The sequence below is a fragment of the Papilio polytes genome, unplaced genomic scaffold, assembly GCF_000836215.1.
Source record: "Papilio polytes unplaced genomic scaffold, Ppol_1.0 DF824047.1, whole genome shotgun sequence".
Taxonomy (NCBI): domain Eukaryota; kingdom Metazoa; phylum Arthropoda; class Insecta; order Lepidoptera; family Papilionidae; genus Papilio; species Papilio polytes.
Window position 1 is genome coordinate 6,591,470 of NW_013525157.1, and position 18,465 is coordinate 6,609,934.

The 18,465-nt window shown below is 32.2% G+C and overlaps 2 protein-coding genes across 3 annotated transcripts in view; one reads left to right on the top strand and one right to left on the bottom strand.

The window, feature by feature from the left end:
- Nucleotides 1-2,962, top strand: part of LOC106100709 — a 3,462-nt gene extending 500 nt beyond the window's left edge. Inside the window, exons 2-6 of one of the 2 annotated variants that reach the window (XM_013279700.1) lie at nucleotides 131-239; nucleotides 352-505; nucleotides 633-808; nucleotides 878-1,029; nucleotides 1,933-2,021. In XM_013279700.1, coding sequence (XP_013135154.1) covers nucleotides 131-239; nucleotides 352-505; nucleotides 633-808; nucleotides 878-1,011 — 573 coding nt within the window. In that variant the 3' untranslated portion in view covers nucleotides 1,012-1,029; nucleotides 1,933-2,021. Of the gene's footprint in view, nucleotides 1-130; nucleotides 240-351; nucleotides 506-632; nucleotides 809-877; nucleotides 1,030-1,107; nucleotides 1,432-1,932; nucleotides 2,110-2,480 lie in introns of those variants that run through there. The other variant, XM_013279701.1, reaches the window with a different exon arrangement.
- Nucleotides 2,963-3,372: 410 nt separating this feature from the next.
- LOC106100382 lies at nucleotides 3,373-11,196 on the bottom strand. Its single transcript, XM_013279210.1, has 5 exons — nucleotides 11,080-11,196; nucleotides 4,737-4,932; nucleotides 4,470-4,586; nucleotides 4,124-4,255; nucleotides 3,373-3,685 (listed from the first exon to the last, which is right to left on the bottom strand). Exons 1-5 carry the CDS (start codon nucleotides 11,194-11,196, stop codon nucleotides 3,483-3,485), a joined length of 765 nt encoding a protein of 254 aa, XP_013134664.1. The 3' UTR covers nucleotides 3,373-3,482.
- Between the last annotated feature and the right edge of the window lie 7,269 nt (nucleotides 11,197-18,465).

An 18,465-nucleotide genomic window follows, 5' to 3' on the forward strand; every position in this document is an offset into this window, starting at 1 on the left:
TGCGGATGACTATAGGTAGCGGTCGCTTCGCCATTTTGGCGGATTCAGGTGGCCGCTTGCTCGTTTGCCACCTTATGTTATAAAAAAAATCATAACAAAAACATGTTTAAAGTGCTATTTTTATTTCTAGAGAAATATTTTAAACGGTGAGTTTGAGGCAAAGTTTAACTTGATTAATCTGGTTGAAGGGTTAAATGAACAATATGCTTCTAATATGAACGAAACAGTAATTGCAAATGGTAAGTTTTGTAAATGTTACCTTACAATTGTGAACATCGTTACTAACGGTCTCTTACACACCATTTAATATTCATAATTTTAAGCTTCATAATATTTTTATGAATTTTTAAGATAAAGAAAATAAACCTCGGGGAGAATTAATTAAAAGCAAAATTAAAAAAATAGTAGGCGAAAACGGTCATCTAACTCTTAACTGTCCCGAAGTAACAATGGAATCCAAAGTTGAATGGTATAAAAATAATGAAAAGCTAAATTCTTCATTTAGGTACGTTTAGATTAGCTACATTGGACATATGTAAGTACATACATAATTTCTGCATAGTATTTATTTATGCAAGAATAATTGGAACATCTTTGGTAATGTGTGTTTTAATTGTTTTTGTCAATTATAGAAATAACATGGCAGAGACTGAAAAAGAACCCCATTTGACTATTGACGCATATAATTCCCTTTACATATTACAAGCTACGAAAGAAGAAGAAGGTATTTACACTTGCTACGTAGATGGCAAACCGTACCAATCATATTGCGTGAAAGTTGTATCAAAATCTAAATTACTGAATCAAGGTGAGTGTGCGTTTGATTGGTAACATGTTCACAAATATCTGAATACTAATTTTCGGGAAATTCTTTCAGAATTTTTTAGATATTCTATTTATCTTGGATTTGTGTTATCTCTAACAATAACATGTTATTGCGCCGGTATTTGTGTTGCTTGGCATCAAAGAAACTACTTTGCTGATCCTCTGTATCTAAGTTTAATTTGTTAAAAAACGCAAAAATAAAGGGTACGTGTATTTACATTCACGCAATAAATATGCGCATATCAACTTTCAACCTGGTTTCAACGTCATAAGAGTAAATAATTACTGCGGTTATTACTAATGTTCTTTAGTAATTAAATGTAATTATTTAACAATAGTATAACGGTATTGTTACAATCTTATCAAAATGATAGTTAGTCTGTCAGAATGTTACGTCGTGTAATCTATGGTCTATCGTAGTGATTGTGAATGTGATTCAGGAATCTGTCAAAGTGCCAAGTTTTGAAACTTGTTACGTACCTTCAAAATGAAAAGTTTTAAAAGTGTGTTGTAAATAAAAGTTTCATATATAAAGTAAAAAAATGAATTACCAAACTCTATTTCTGTGTTCCTTGGTGGCAGTATTTTTATTTAAGGAAGCAAGCTGTAAGTTCCAACTTTTAATATTTTTAACGCGGATACAATTGTCAAGGTAAAGTGAGAGTTGCGATGTAAAATACTTTTTGATTACATATAAGTAAAAGATGATTTATAATTTACACGTTGTGTTCCATATATAATAAAAGTACTGTGTTACTGTACGTAAAATACGTGAGTAATTACTAATTACATCGATAATATTAAAGAATTTACCAGGTACCCAGTAATGAGACAAGTTATTATTATTAGTATCAAGTACTTAGATGCATAAAATTTCTGCAGAAAGTTAAAATATTACTAGCTTAGCTTTTTAAAAATTAGTTTTAAAAGAAAGGTATATCTGTAATAATAACTAATCTTTAAAATAATAATATGGATTGTTGTGTGTTTTCATAATTAAATGAAAGATATGAATCTTGTTATTGGTTAAATTACATGTTATACCATTTTAAAACAATAAACAACTAGCAACCTTACCACAAATAAGGATTTATTTACATTTTACAGGTTTAAACAAAAGATGTATAAAATGCAGATCGAGAGGTGAACTTGGCTCATGTGGGGATCCATTTCCATTCAATGTAACAGAGCCGGAGGCAGAGATGGGCATTCATGTTGTAGCTTGCCCATCTGGCTGGTGCGGAAAGTCTTTTGAGGGCAACATTGGTGCATTTAAGAATGATGGTATGTATTAAAAATTAATGTTGATATACATATTATTATTTACACAAATTTTTTGATTAGCAAATTTGCATTGATTGTAAATGAACACATAATTTATAATGTGATGATTTTTGGTTTTGCAATTGTATCACTTTTACCTGTGACTTGTTGCTTTCAAATTAAATCTATAAATTTTTTCTCCAGGCTATGTTCTACATTTGTGCCATAGATCAAGATCCATTAAGCCATTTTGGAGATATGTACAAGCATCCATCCTTTAAAACTTTCAGATTTAAATTTGTATGTTTACTAAATCAAGTACCACCAGTTACGTAATTGTTCTATGTGTTATTGGTGAATATGTTTCATGTTAAAATATTCTACATTTTCAGATTATGGTGCGGCAACAGAAAGAATGTGTCTCCAACGTCCGCCAAGCGACTATGAGGAGAGATGTGCATATACAATGTGGAGTCACAGAAAAGTTTACATGTGTTTTTGTAATGGTGATCTCTGTAATTCATCCTACAAGATTACAGCTATTCCTTCAATAATTTTACTTACAGTTTCTGTGCTGTTTTATAATTTTTTTTACTCGTAAGTGATGTAAAGATGTATTTTTTTATTGTGATATTTATAATGTATTTGAATCTCTATGTTCAGTCATCTTGGCATCTAGAAACATTTTGTATAGACCGTTACAGCCTTACAAATAAATGTGGTAAAAGTTAATATTTGTTCTAATATTTGCTTATTCTTAGTTTATTCCCAAGTTTCACTTTATACTGCATTACTAAGGCTGTAAATGTTCTTTGATACTGTCTGAAATTTTTTTTTGAATTGATTTTCTTTTAATTTTGTTTATTTTATATGACTGAAAGTTGTTTTATTGTTAATACCAGATTTTTTGAGATTGACTTTTTATATTTGTCATTGAATTTGGTTACATAGAATTAAATTCATTCCATAATATTGACTAATATAAAACCGTCCAAGTTATGTGATATTTATCAAACAGCAAATATATTTTGCTTGTGTTCTTGTAAATAAAAATTGACACTGCCGCTAACTTTACCTGTACTACAAAGAAAATGTATGTATATAGAATAAGATTTATATAATACTTGTTTACATGACTATACAATTTTCTAATTTAAAAATATACTCAAGTAAATGTACTTAATTATAGTTTTGTAAAAAATTTTCACTTTAATAAAGACAATATTGTAGCACACAAAACCTATAAGCATTTTTTCTATTATTGTTAAAATAAAAAAAAGCAATGGAGGTAATCTTTTTATTTATTCAAATGCATAATAATGACTTTACGAGTATTTTTACATTTTTTTTTACACATAAATATTTTTGTTTTTTTTTGTTTGTTAAATTATTGTCTATGGTCGGTTGTAAGGCCACGTGTTCCGAATGCTTCCGATACGATGCGGCTTCAAATTGTTCTTCACTCTGAGGTTTTGGTTCGCGAGCAACGATTCTATGTGAGGTATGTCGTGGAAGAAGAAATGCCCGTGATGGTCAGCTCTCCTCACTGCGGCCACAGCTTCCGAGCCCTCTAGTAGGTATGGGTCTAGTAAATTATCTGAAAAACATAACTGACGTAAGCAGGGTAAATAAAACGAAGTTAAAACTTAAGGGATAGTAAACGAAACTATAGACGAAAAATTTATTGCGGCTAAATATCTTTCATCCATAAAAATGCAATAAAATATGCTTAAAAACTGTTGCAGTCTTCAGCAAATGTATTTAAAACGTACCATTCACAACTATAAACCCATAGACAAAGTATATGCAACTATAAAATGTTTGAAGTATCTAATGAAAATTCTAATTCATGTATGAGACATAAAAGATATTATTAAGGACCTTAAACATCTTATAATTAAAGGATTTGCATACAATTATCTATGAATGATACTAATGGTCTTATTAATTTGGGTTGTAACTAGAATTAGAAAACTTAGTTTCTGTTTTTAGTGTAATTAAATGTTTAATTGACACAATTTCGATAAAACCTTACGGGCATCAACCCTTCGTAATCCAAAGCGTGGTGGGGTCAATGGCGGCACGAATAGACCTTCCGGCCAGAGGGATTCCGGGTCCGGGGAATCCACTTTGTACGGCGACGGCGGCAATACGGGGATAGGTGCATCTGGAACCAACAAAAAAATGTTAGTAAAGGAATGTATGTACTGTCGACTTTTAACGCCGCGAAAATTATATTCCTCACAGCCAAACTTATAGTTTACATCCAAGAGTAGATGAGAGTTTTTTAAATATACAATGGGTAGGCAGTGATAATAATCTAGTCAGCAACACCGTCGTATATTACAAAGCAAAGACCAAATCTTTATTACAAACTTTACCAAAGAAGTTATGTAATGATGGTGGGCCATAGGGTTTGTTACGAACGATATCTTCGTGAACAAAAGGTATCGCCGGTTTCACTCGCGGATATCCGAAGTCATCAGAAAAAGTGGGTCCTGAAACACAATAAAAATTACATTGTCCTATATGTAATAATGAAACTGAATAGACATCCATCTCCGGGAGTCTAAGAGGCGTATACTACTATCAAAGATTTGCAACCACAGCTAGAATATTGAATGATGTTTCCAGCGAAAAAAACTTACTTCTCACATTTCTATACGTTGACTTCTGTTGTGCTGGAGGAAGTGGCACGGGGTCGCCCACACCATGCGAGAAGCTTCTAGAAGGTGTACTGACGCTCACATGCGAAGAGAATTGCGTTCCCGCCATACCGCTTGCTGTCATTTGTACCAAACACACAAACAGACTGCAAACGATAGGGAATTTGTTTATTGGTCGCTGTAACAAGAAAAGAGTTTTATGAATGACTAACTGATGCTCGCGACTTCGCCTGCGTTAAATTAAAAATTAATATAAACTATCGGTGAGGAACATAGCGTAACGTAGCTTTTTTAGTAGTGAAAGAATTATTGAATCCGGCCCAGTAGATTTTGAGTTATTTCAATACGTACAAAATACGAATACAAATCTTTCCTCTTTATTATATTAGTATAGAAAATTTTAACACTGGCCCAATCCGCTGAGGGAGAGCCATAAACAAGAAATAGAATAGAATAGATTATTTTGTTTTTTTTCCTTAATGAACTTTTGTGCTGATTCAGGTCTTCCTTTTTTTTACTTCCTAAAGCTATAAAAATGTTAAATTACACTATAGATACTAGTATTTCCTCTTAGATTCAGCTTATAGATAAGGTGTTTTAAAAACCACATTTGTTACGCGAAAATGTATACTCGGATCTAGATCTCTGTGATACTTGCTCTCTATTACAGCATATTCTCACGTGGATGTTGCAGCACAATAAAAGATAAAGCACACGAGTTTCGCTTCTCTGTAGTTTGAATAATTTACTGAACCTGTCCAAAATTAGATCTCCAAAGAATCAAGTAAATAAACATAATGATATATTTTTTATACTGAGACAGAGACAATTAAATCTAACCGCAACTACGGTAACTGTAAATAAAACCTTATATCTATACTAATATTATAAAGAGTAAAGATTTGGATTTTGCATGTATTCGATTCGCGTAAAAATTATTGGGCCGATTTCAAAAATTCTTTCACGATCAGAAAGGTAATTTAACTATCTAATGTGTAACATAGGCTACATTTTTTAATATTTTATTTCACGCGGTCTACTATCGTTGCGGGTTGGTAGACACCTATTTTCTTTTTTAATACACAAAACCTGAAAAGAAAAAGTTCATATATAGACATTTTTGGATTAAAACTACAACCGTAGAAGATGAAAGTAAATTATATCTACGAATTCTTTTGTTTAACAGACAATGATGCTAACTGTATTTATGCGACAAACAGCGCGTGGCGTCTCATTTTGTGCACATACTCGTATAGTTATTTAGTTAACAATATTATAAAGATAGTAAACTTAGTAGTTTCGACACAATGTCCTATGTTTATGGTCGAATGCGAGGGGCACTAGGTCTCTAGTTTTACCATAATACCATGTACAATCTCCGTGAAATATCCCCTACGTAATATAGCTTTAGATCTTGCCGTTGCGTTTGTAATATCCATTACTCGATTATGTTACGAAAATCTAACTGGCCGAAGTTAAATTCACTAAGTTATATGTATTTTAATTATAACAAAACTTATCGCGAGTTTTAAAGTAGCAAGTGCGCGTGATGTGACGAAACAGCCCATTGAACCGTGACCTTCCGCCTAACAAATAGATCTTAACGCTCGAAAGCTTAATGGACCCAACTAATACGAGATCAGCATTGCTACAAGGTGAGACTGTCATTATCACGTGTGCTTCTTTGTTACTAACATACGGATGCCGCGTTCAGGGGTGCCACTCACATCATGTTCAACTATTTTCCTAATTTACGAGTATTTAAAGATTAAAAGGCAGGACTGTACCCATCAGAAAAGTATTGAGAACATTGGGATTAAGATGTAGATACCAAGAATTTGACCAAGTATCCTAGATAAAATTAAGGAAAGCCAATATTTTAAGCAAACTGTCATTTCCCACAACGTTTTTCTAATTTCTTAAGACTTATGCGTTAGGTGTACACGTTAAAATGTATTGTAAAATTTTAGTAGTAAAGTGACGTTTGTATATAAATATCTTCTAAGAGGCAACCCTGTCTTAAAACTTTGTAATGAATAATATTATGTTATTATTTTGATCACGGTGTATCTATTGGTGTTAAATCGTGTTCATAATATAAATTAAAGTAATTGATACGAGGAACGTTCGTATCTACATTTACATAGGAAGTTTAAAGATTTCAAATCGAATAGCTATGTCCAAATCTTGAAGTAGCCGTAAAGAATTAAAAAATAAAAAAGGTTATGCTATGTTGTCTGAAGGTTGTGAATACAATGTATGTAATTTTTAACCGTCTTTCTAAAACGAGGTTTTAATCTATATCTGTACTAATATTATAAAGAAAAAATTGTATTTTTGTATGTATTTGATTCACGTAAAAACTACTGGGCCGATTATAAAAAATCTTTCACCATTAGAAAGGTAATTTATCTGTGAGTAACATAGGCTATATTTTTTTTATTATTTAATTTTTCCCGCGGGCAAAAACCTGTTGCGTCGACCTTACGGGAATAGGATAAGGAGATGACGATGATTTTTTCACGCGGGCGAAGTCGTGAGCAAAGGCTAGTATTAACATTTGTCGTAGTAATTATTAAAATAATCTTATCTGAATTAAAACTTTGCAATTTAACTATTTGGTTTAAACACTACATATTACTTACTGATTTATGTTTCCGTAGAGGCAAGAGTCAAAGTTTAAACTTGCGAGAATGCGTTGCAATTGGCTAGCAAAATATTATTTATTGAATGAAGCAAGCAAAGTAATTATTAAGACCGTATAAATTACAGTCATCATCTTTATGATTATTACTCAACATAATTTTGAACATTTACAAGTAAATTTTAAGGTTATTACAAATGGTTACTGTTACAAATAATTTTAACCATATGGTGCCACTCACCCTTAGATGTTACTTGTTGATTTTTAATTACTACATTACTACTTGATTTGTAAACAAGACCAGGAACAACGTTATATTTTTGTAATCCTTACTATCATATCCAACAAGAAGTAGTGTAAAAAGTTAAAAGAAATGCGACTAGTACATTATAATCGATTCTCAGTTGACCATTTCATTCGTCACACATTGAGCAAATGTAATTTACGTAACATCAAAGATTAATTTATCATTAACTGGACAGGTCTTGATGTTCAACTGTTATGTGGAAAATTAGCCATCGCAATTCTGATCGCGGTAGAGTTACACGGTAGCGATCTGATCTGGTTTGATACACTTTAACTGCCTAAAACTATTGTCATCATTTTTATTTTCATTGATAAAACAGAGATAGCAAACATTTTTTGTAAAGGTATCTCAGAAACTCACAACTAATGGTTAATTTGCAAGCAATGAACCGATTATTAGTTTACGCGCATTTTATAAAGATGGCTGATTTGTTTATGGTAAAGAATTTGATAGTCAATTACTTTGCGTTCTTATAATTTAATCGATTAGCTCCTTTTATTCTGAATTATCAATAGCCATTAATGAATCACTACCTTTAATTATTTCATTAATCAGTTTTGCATTTGTGTTAAATTCTTTCTAACCTTAACCTTCTGACCTTGATGCTTTAGTTTAATATATTGTGTTAATGTTGTCAATATGAAGAATCGTGAACATGTTTCCTACTAACAAATGTTTTTACGAAGACCATGGACCTCTATTCAGCGCAGTCTTTGCACGCCACTGTCTTTAAAATATCTCCGTCTGGATTAGAGGCACAAATAAAGGATTAAAGTAAATGCTTTGTATTTTTAATCTTTGTGTGCTATTTCAATTTTTTTTCCTGTTTTTTTTTTTTATCGATTATCGATATTTATAATCTGTATAAATCAGTCAATATCGGGTGAGTCACATGACCACATCCCACAATACCACGCGGCTCACCACATCGTGACTACAGACACCACGGCAGCTAATTATCCAGACCGACAATCATTTGTATGTGTATTGCGAAATATGTTCTCGATTCCGAGAGTAATCGATGTGGTGCACCTTCTCTGCATTTTAGTGATGAGACACGACTACGCTTGATTGGTTTTTGTGTTGCAATACCGTTTATAGTTAAGCAACAATTAGTACTATTAATTATTTACAATCTGTTATTCCTGGAAATGAAAGAGAGGTCGTTTAAAAATAAAATTATGCGCAAGTTATCTTTTTGAGAACTTAAAAATTATATGCTTAATTGACTACTAGTGAATAATTTTGCAATACGCTAATGGGAATACCTTATTGTTTTACTATATTACCGATAAATCTTTGTCCATAGACCAAGATCCCTTGTGCAACAAGTAATTCTTAAATTACAAGGAGATTAACTTGGCGAAAAGTATATCACGAGCATTTATTGCGTGGGCATATGAATGGTCACGAAGCCGAATGCGATGTACCAAGGACAAGAGCCTACGAGATTCAAATGAGTACTGGTTATCCGAACTTACTGTCAGTAATAATATGTATTAACGAGCTGTCGCCCGCAAACTTCGTTAGCGCAGAACATTCCCGTATCCATCTACCTTTTAACAGCTACCTTCCAGTCAAAGTGCCGTCCAAATCGGTCGACCCGTTCCGAGATCGAGATCGCGACCGAGATCGCGGTCCGGTTGCCATTTTGACAGCGCGAAATTTAAAGAAATGTAGCCTATAATTTGCCTGTCTCTGTCAGCTTCCCTCCAGTGAAGTCCCGTTAAAATCAGTCCATCCGATTCCGAGACTACCCAAATAAAAACGCGGCTTGCTGACAGACAATTCTTTTGATATTTTAGACACTTTGATTTTATTATATGTTTATGATTACGAGCGTTGCCAAGGGGTAGAGGGGGGTACAACCAATTAACGTTAGCAAATATAGCTATGGGTACTGATGTTTTTAAAAGTTAACTAATCTGTTATTGCAAATTATAGTGCTCATTATTGCTTTCGCAATTCATTCACGAGCGCTATTATTGTTTCATAACACGTTAATTTAAACTGTCCTTGACCGTGAATATGTGAAGATAGTCGAATGAAGTTATAGTGGAAATACTACATGATAAAAGACTGGTTTTTTTTCTCTCCTACAAATAAATATTTAAAGTTTAAAGTAAGGCACCGTTAAAGTAAAGATACACGCGTTTTGTGACAGTAAACTACAGGTTAATTATTAAGATCATGGGTTTGTTTCACAATAAGTAAGTCCTGAATCAGGATTTATTTTTGTCGAATAAAGACATCATTTTACACGTTGGATTGGTATTAATTTTACAATTTGGTGGGACAGGCCCTTAGATTGTAAATGTTGCACATTTTAACCCACTGAGTATCACGTGGGTGGGATAAATGTAACTAACTACGTTGTAAAGTTTTAGTACATATAATTGAAACATTTAAAAAGCCCGTAGGCGTAACTTTAGGGTACTATTATTAAAACAACTACGATCTTATGATATAAAAGAACAAAGGATACATTTTACCATTACAGGACGTTATAAAATATTTCATAAGTAATGACGTAAATACAAAAATACCAAACACTCATCAGTCTTCCCTTCTCTTATGCTACGGTTAATCAATATGGCGAGAGAAAGGCTCTAACAATGTATACAGGCCTGTGCTATTTATGAAATTTTTCACAATACACGCTATACTATACTTGTCCACAATACACTTCTGTAAAGCATCAAATAAACGGCTTAATTCAACAAGATAAAATGTGATAAAGTAACGAATTAACACTCTCTTGGAATTGCACTTTTTACGTAAATTATCTTGAGTAGACAGACTTTAACAAGTTTCTTGTATATTTTTGTAAGTATCGCGGTAAAAACCCAATATAACAGGTAACCATTGTAAGTTTAGATTTATAATACCTTTTTCGGTTATAACAATATAATGCTGACAAAAATGGACCATTTTATGACAATTGTAAGGCATTGAATCCTTTATGGGTTTGTGTATGGAATTTCTGTATTTCAACTGGTTTACATCACGATAACCTTTGACAAATATGTACAAAACTGTTTTGGTAGCCAGAGATTACATGAGTTTTTAAATCTGGAGTTTGGACACAGAAGCGTGTCGAAAAAATACCTCCGTGGGTCTTTTATTTCGGTAGATCACCTTAGACCTCGATTTAACGTCAAACTTGTATGAAAAAATCCATCTACAGGTTACATCTATTTGTAAACCTGTTGGAACCCTTTTTATAGTATCGATGAAGACAATAGACTATAAAAAATGGGCCAATTTCAATATATTCTAATAGTGTGAAATTGACGATGATCTGAAGTTAAATATATGAAGAAGCGAAATTGAGCCTTAAACAGTTGTGTTATAGTTAACATTTGTTTGCTAACCTGCTTTGAAGGTACTATGGGCACTCGAAGTGAATTACAATATGGGGCATAAATAACAGAATGCGGCCCTTCACATGCCAATCGGAGCGGAGTCTGCAATTTGATAAGATGGTTCATGCGCTTTGCGTTTTATTTTACCTAGAATTAAATTTAGTTGAATTAATATACTAAATCCAAAAAGGGTTTGACAATTTTTTTGGTACGTGATTTTAAAATATTAGAACAAAAATTCAATGCATAGTATAATTAGGCTAAAAACTTTTAACTAGAAGTAATATAAGGTGGCAACCGATATGGCGAAGGGAGCGCTGCTCATAGACATCGCAATGCAGAGGTTGTAGTTGTGTCCCCTATTTTTAATCGACGGTGGAGGGACTTATGTTCCTATGTATCCCTTCCTCCATCAAAATCAATCTTTATCGTGGGAAGGGACAGTGGATTAAAATTAGCCCTCTGAATTGCACACACGCACCAGTATTTTTTGTGGTGGTATCACACGCAGTGTGTCGACCAATTCATGCAAAAGATGATAATGCTGGCTCTACCACTGTATTTATTTAGTCATTTTGTATTTCATAACTGTATATAAATGAAAAGCACATTTTGCAACACAATAGAATATGGCAAACTTAATATGGTAAGATTACGCGGTTGTTCATAAATCCTTTTGTTAATATTGTAGTGGCGTATAAAATCGAGCAGCAGCATTGACCTGATATATGTAGTTTGTCAATGTATATGATACAATACGTAACATCTCACGTGATGCGATGGGGCCTCAATAATCCGTGGTCCACGACGCCACTCGCCAGTCCCATACTTTCACCCGGAAAAATTACAAAGGTCGATTCTGAGCTTCCTAACTATCTTTAACTCCTTACCGTCTTCAGCAAGTTTACATTTGTGAAGCATGATTGAACCAGTGTTCAATAAGAATTTATCAGTGATATGTTCTTATCATACGTACATAACTGTTAGTTAAAACACAAAACTAAAATGTTAATACACTTTTATAAAAACATACATTATCTCCATTTGTTCAAAAAGAATGAAAGAGTCAATTTGTAAATGAAAAAAACTAAAACTGCAAATAAGAAAATATCTTTAACCTTCGAAATAAGGAAAAAGTCTATTTAAACTGATCCTTAGGAGTTGACAATGAACGAAATAAATACAAACATAGGATATTGATGATAACATAAATGGTTTGTTTCCGTTTTAAAGCCAGAAATGCATCTTTATTACATACCAGACCTTGTAATAGACCTTGCAATGCACCTTAAGAAAAATATAAACCATTTTTTGTACCTTTATATTTATAACTAGCTATTGCCCGCGACTTCGTTGTATTTCAACAAGTACAAAAATACATTTTTTTCCTCTTTATAACGTTAGTATAGATAGTACGAGTATAGATATCCACAAAGAGTCAAGTAGTTATATTATTTAAATATCTTTGCGTGACACAACTTAAAAAGTATATAATAATATTAATACTTCTTGAATAACTCTTTAAATTCGATTTTTGTTGGTAAATTAAGTAGGTGTCGGAAAATCCAATCAGTGTTAAATTGGTTCAGTGGTTTGGCAACAGTTTAGAGTTTTGGCGCAGAGTTAACACCGCATTAATAGTTCAAAGAATGTATAGACATCAATACGTTTAGAGATTACACAATACAATAAATAAAACGCCAATAAGGATGACTTGTGACTTTCAAGCGGAGAGAGCAAGAGAGAGTGACTGTAAATTAGGAACTAAATGAAACAAACATAACAACTACTTTGTTTTGATATACCTACGTTATTGGCAAAATATAAAGTTGAGACAATTTATTACTTGACTAGCTGTTCCCGTGCGACGTGCGACTTTATCCGCACGAAATTAAACTTTAATTTATTGTTTACGTTTATCAAATGTCAAAATTATTCAAAATGTTCAAATGTCACATCATAAATGACAACCTAGCTCTCTTAATGTTGGTAGCTTGTAATTTATGGTCCCTTTCTGACATAAGGATTTTTTCCAATTTATTTACCTCCTAAGTTTATTAGTGTGCAAATATATAGCCTAAAGCGTGACGTAAGTTTAGGGCTTTTTATTATAAAAAGAATTATTAAAAAAATATGCTGTAATTACTGACATCTTAGGTAACAAAGAAGTGTGTGTTTACGCTTTATTATATTAGTATAGATTATTTACTTCAAGCAATATCTTTAAGTAATCTTTTAAAAATTTTATTGCGCGAAATAACTACTAAAATGTAATTAACGAAATTTTTTTTTAAATAATTTTCTGTAGGAACTTCCTATAGTATATAATTAGGTTTTTCTTAGCAAACGATGTTTATGAAATCTCAACTAGCACTCATCAAAGTGTAATAAAACTACGCAGGAAAACTCTTATATAATACAATTTATAAAGAACCTACAGTTTGAGTAGAAAATTAGATAAGTTAGTTTTATTATAGTGTTGTTAACATACGTGATACCTTGGTACTTCGAAGTTTTAGACGCGGTGTCTTTTTATGGAGCTTTTCCGCGGTAATTGACTTATTGTCTGAACTTCGACTGCCGTAAAATAGACAAAATAATAAAATACAGAGAGAGTTTTAGTCTTTCACTAATAAATAGCTAAGTTACCATTAAGTAACATAAGCTATGTTTTTTTAATTTTTTGATTCCGTGCGGCCGAATCTCTAATATTTTGATGGCTCAAGTAGTATTGTTAAGTTTTACTAAAGCCCTACACTATTAAAGCAGCACATATTATCTTCAAATAAGCATACACAATATTAATATAAGTTCATTATAGCCTGCTATAGTTAACTTAGACCAAGAGTTAATTATAATGATACAAGATCATTTGAAGGCAAAAGTTATTGATTTCCAAAGTAGACGCGGTCGATGAAGAATATATGAATAAGTAATTAGACATACAGAAAAGCTATAGTCCTGATTCATTGCTTTAACGATAATCTAGATTTATCTGTTTGTTTTTACTAGCTAACACAAGATTCTTTTTTACAGCAATTTATATCCTTTTCCTGCATTGAGTCTGTGGATTCCCACTGTTAGGCCATTGATTAAAGAACACTAACTCTATGATTCTCTTTGAAAAACCATAGACAACGTTTAATACAAGTGTTTCGACAATGAAAAACGACAATAAGGTTAGAGTATACGGTTAGCATTAACATAAAAAAAGATATAGTAGATCTATACTATTATAATAAAGCGTAAACACACACTTCTTTGTTGTCTAAGATATCAGCAATTACAGCATATTTTTGAAAAATTCTGTTTTTAATAAAAAGCCCCACAATTACGTCACGTTTTAGGTTATATATTTTCACGCCATTAAACTTAGAGGGTAAATATTTTGGATAAAAATCCCATTGTGGGAAAGAGACCATAAATTGCTGCCAACATCAAGGAAGCAATTGTCATTTGTGTATTTGAATTTTGACATTTCATGCGGATGAAGCCGCACTGGAACAGCTAGTATAGTCATAAAAAAACATCTGAATAATCAAGAAATGTGCCATTTATTATGCCATAAATAAATGCGCATAAAATGCTATGCATCAAAACTGTCATTTAATAATTGTATTGTTAATTACATAGGTATGTGGTAAGCTGACCTTTTACTTATAACTAGGAAGCTATGTTAACTAGGAAATTATATATTCTTGTCACGGGCGTTAACAACCGATGATCTAAGTTAATCCGGTTTTTTTTATAATATAAGGTGGCAAACGAGCAAGCGGCCACCTGAATCCATCGACATGGCAAGCGACCGCTGCCCATAAACATCCGCAATTGCAGATGCGTTACCTACCCTTCATTGACGGAGAAGATGCTCATAAAGAGGACATTTCCCCTTCCCATGCGTCTCCTCGACCGTCAATTCCACTTTTCTTTCCCATCCTTTCCTCTGAAGAAAAGGGTGGAATGGAAAAATAATTAGCTGCTAATAATATAGTCTTATTCGTTGTTATTATATCGATTTTGCAATTTTTAGATACTTTAAACTGCTCCCTCTACACTGGCGACGCCCTTGTCCTGTGCACACACTAACCCTTAAGACTAAGCTATTAGTATCGTGTCAGAATTAGATCACAAACGATAAAAATATTTCATCGAAGACGTACATTACATTGATTTATTGTGCAATCGTGACCTTCTCTCGACATGTTTTATTGCACATTACTGTAACAGTCGGTTTCCACGTCCGAAACGCCCATACAATTGTCGTCCCTTTTTTTTTAAATATCAGAGATAGCAGCGTCTCTCGTGCATGTTTCAACCATGGAAAGCAAAGTTTACTGTTATATTCGCGTAAGTAATGTTCATAGTACATTGACTTGACCAAAGGAAAAAGCTCAAGATGTATATTACTTACAGTTGAATATGCTACATTAAAAATAATGTTATTTACCTTCTTTTGTTTTTTTTTTTGGATTTCCAAGAACGAGCGCATACATTTGGGCAAACTGTCGCACAACTGATGTGCGATTGTCAATTGTTATCCAGCTAATTTAACTGTTTCATTGCACAACTAAAAATCGAGTAGTGTGCGCACCTCCGTATAATCTCAATCGGTATCCAAGCGAAAGTAAACAGTCCTGAGATAGTTTAGTTTCAAGTGTGTAAGTCTTATGGGAAATCAGTGGTTCAGCAAAAGCTTGGACTTAAAAACGTACGGTAAGAATTACGAACCTCCTCGTTTTGTCCATTAAAATACCAATTACTATAAATATGTATTTTTACAAATGTTAACGGATATTACATTCAAATTACATCAATTTAAAGGTACTCATTACGACAAAGAGCCTCAAATCTGGGATGATTATAGACGTCAAAATATATAAGCAATGACAAGGTTGCATCGTTGAAGTCAATTAAAATAAGCTCTCAAGGATCATCACGTAGTGCGTGCTACAGATATTGTCTGTTTGGCAAATCACTAATTACTGCTTTATTACGAAGCGCAGTTCACGGGCGGAGCTTTGAGGTCAAAGATTTGTAGATTAACAATACCTTTCGGAATTCGATCGTTCTTATCACGAACATCACGTTTATCTAAATTGATTTACGATTATTCGGTCAATTATTACTTATTCAGTGAATGTTTTCAATCAATCTACAATACAAGGGTGTAGTTCGTTGATATATTAAACTTGTATTAAATGGAATTAACTGTTTTTTTTTTCAGGCGTTATCAAAGTCGAAAATTTGAATCTATGGTCGAGCAACTAAATTACGATCAATTTACTAAACACTAGGTTAAGAATGTTTTTTAAGACGTTATTTTATGTTCTAACCTTAAAATGCCGTGTTTTGTATCAACTTTTTTAATAGGTAGCAATACAATAAATAAATTAAGTGGAATTAATTCGTTTGTGATACTCTTCCTGATGTATACAAACAATATGTATTCAAGTTTGAAATAATTACACGGATTAATAATTAAATTAAAAATGAAATAAGGAAATTAAAAAACAAACACGGTCTATGCTCAATTTGTTTGCACGTTTCAAGCTCAAATATTTTATCAACTGACGTGACCGCTATTCTGGATATTCAACCTTGTCACGTCTCATATTGGTCCCGTTTTATTTGCTAACGATACCTTCGATGACTCGTAGTACTTTGTTTGTCTATTAGAATGCTTTTGTTTGAATATCACGTCAGGTTTTTGAGTCGTAGGTGTTACCTTCACATTCGGATGTGCAATATTGCATTTTTATAACTACTATGTAAATGACGTGAGGTCAGATCAGAGCATGATTCTATTTTTTTACAATTGTTTATGCGACAATTAAAAAAAAATCATTTCATTCGTCAGTACTTCATTTATTTATCTCTGGCAAGCTGCTGCTGACATCTTCTCCCGCGTGAAATTAAAAAATTTAGCCTATGGTAGTCACTAATAATGGTGAAAGAAGATTGTATACGACGCAGTAGTTTTTGAGTTATATCAATATATACAAAAATACAAATCTTTCTTCTTTACAATATTAGTATAGAAAACTAGAACGACTTTCTTTACCTAAATAAAACAATTTCTACAGAACAAATAAATCCTATATTGTAAAGTTATTCACAATAATCGTAACAATTAAGTTTTTGTTTATTCTTTTTTCCCGGTATTTATTTCTAATCTCTGACTTTGTTATAATATAGTAACCAAGAATGAAAGCTTCCAAATAATCTGCCCATTAATTTGAATTTCCAGTCACATTTGTTAATCAAGGTTTAAAGGCGTTACTAAAACTTAGCTTCATCTCACATTATGTTGTCTAACAGTGTTTACTGAGTGAGCGTTTTCTGCTGCAGGGAATTATCGCTAATAACGTACAAATCTATTCGCACGCATCTGTTGCAACGAGAACATCTGCATAAATACTCTTTCGTCATATTTAATTCGAACTTATACAGTTTACTTTGACAAATAAAGGTACATATGTATACTAATATTATAAAGAGGAAAGATTCGTATTTTTGTATGTATTTAAATAAGTCAAAAACTACTGGGCCGATTTAAAAAAATCTTTCGCCATTAAAAAGCTACGTTATCAGTGAATAACATAGGTTATATTTTTTACTATTTTGTAATTTCAAGTGGACGAAGTCGCGAACAACAGGTAGTGTTTATGAGTGAATAGAATTCGTAAATTTTTACTGATTAAAAAAGGAGATGACATTGTAAGATTTATTTAGAAGTCGTTTTTGTCTGCGACTCTAGATAGATTGGGATAATTGGGATATAACGATAGTAAGTTTATCTGAAAATTTTTCTGAAGCTATTTAACTAGGATTGTTACAACTTGATCTAAGTAAAACAATGAGAACTTTTTGCGTGGATGAATTTTTTAGTTTTAAATGCGATTCATTTCCGACTATTTAAATATAATCTGATTTTTAAAATCACACGATGAAATAAAGATAACCAAAAAACGAAGTTTTTTCGTATTTGTAGTACTATTTTTCTTTAAAAAGTCTCGAGAGAAAGTTCTTATTTTTTCCTGGATTTAATATTTATTTGTTTATTAGATTTTTGTTCACAAAAACACTTTATGTTACTCATTGATTGTAATAATTTCAGATTTAAGGAAAGCAATTATAAGAAAAAAGTAAATTAAAAGCAAACATAACATAGATTTCTGTTACTTTTTTAACATGCACACGCAAATTGTGATTTTATAACTTTTGTAGTCTTTTTCATAAACAAGCACGTTTCAAAGATAATCTTTACCATCAATATTGTTTAGAAATGTTAGAATTAATTGAGTAATACTTTATACATTGTAAAATAAATGATTTGGTTCATTAATGTTTGTTTTCATTGTAATATATTGTACTAATATTTTATCCTCTGTTAAA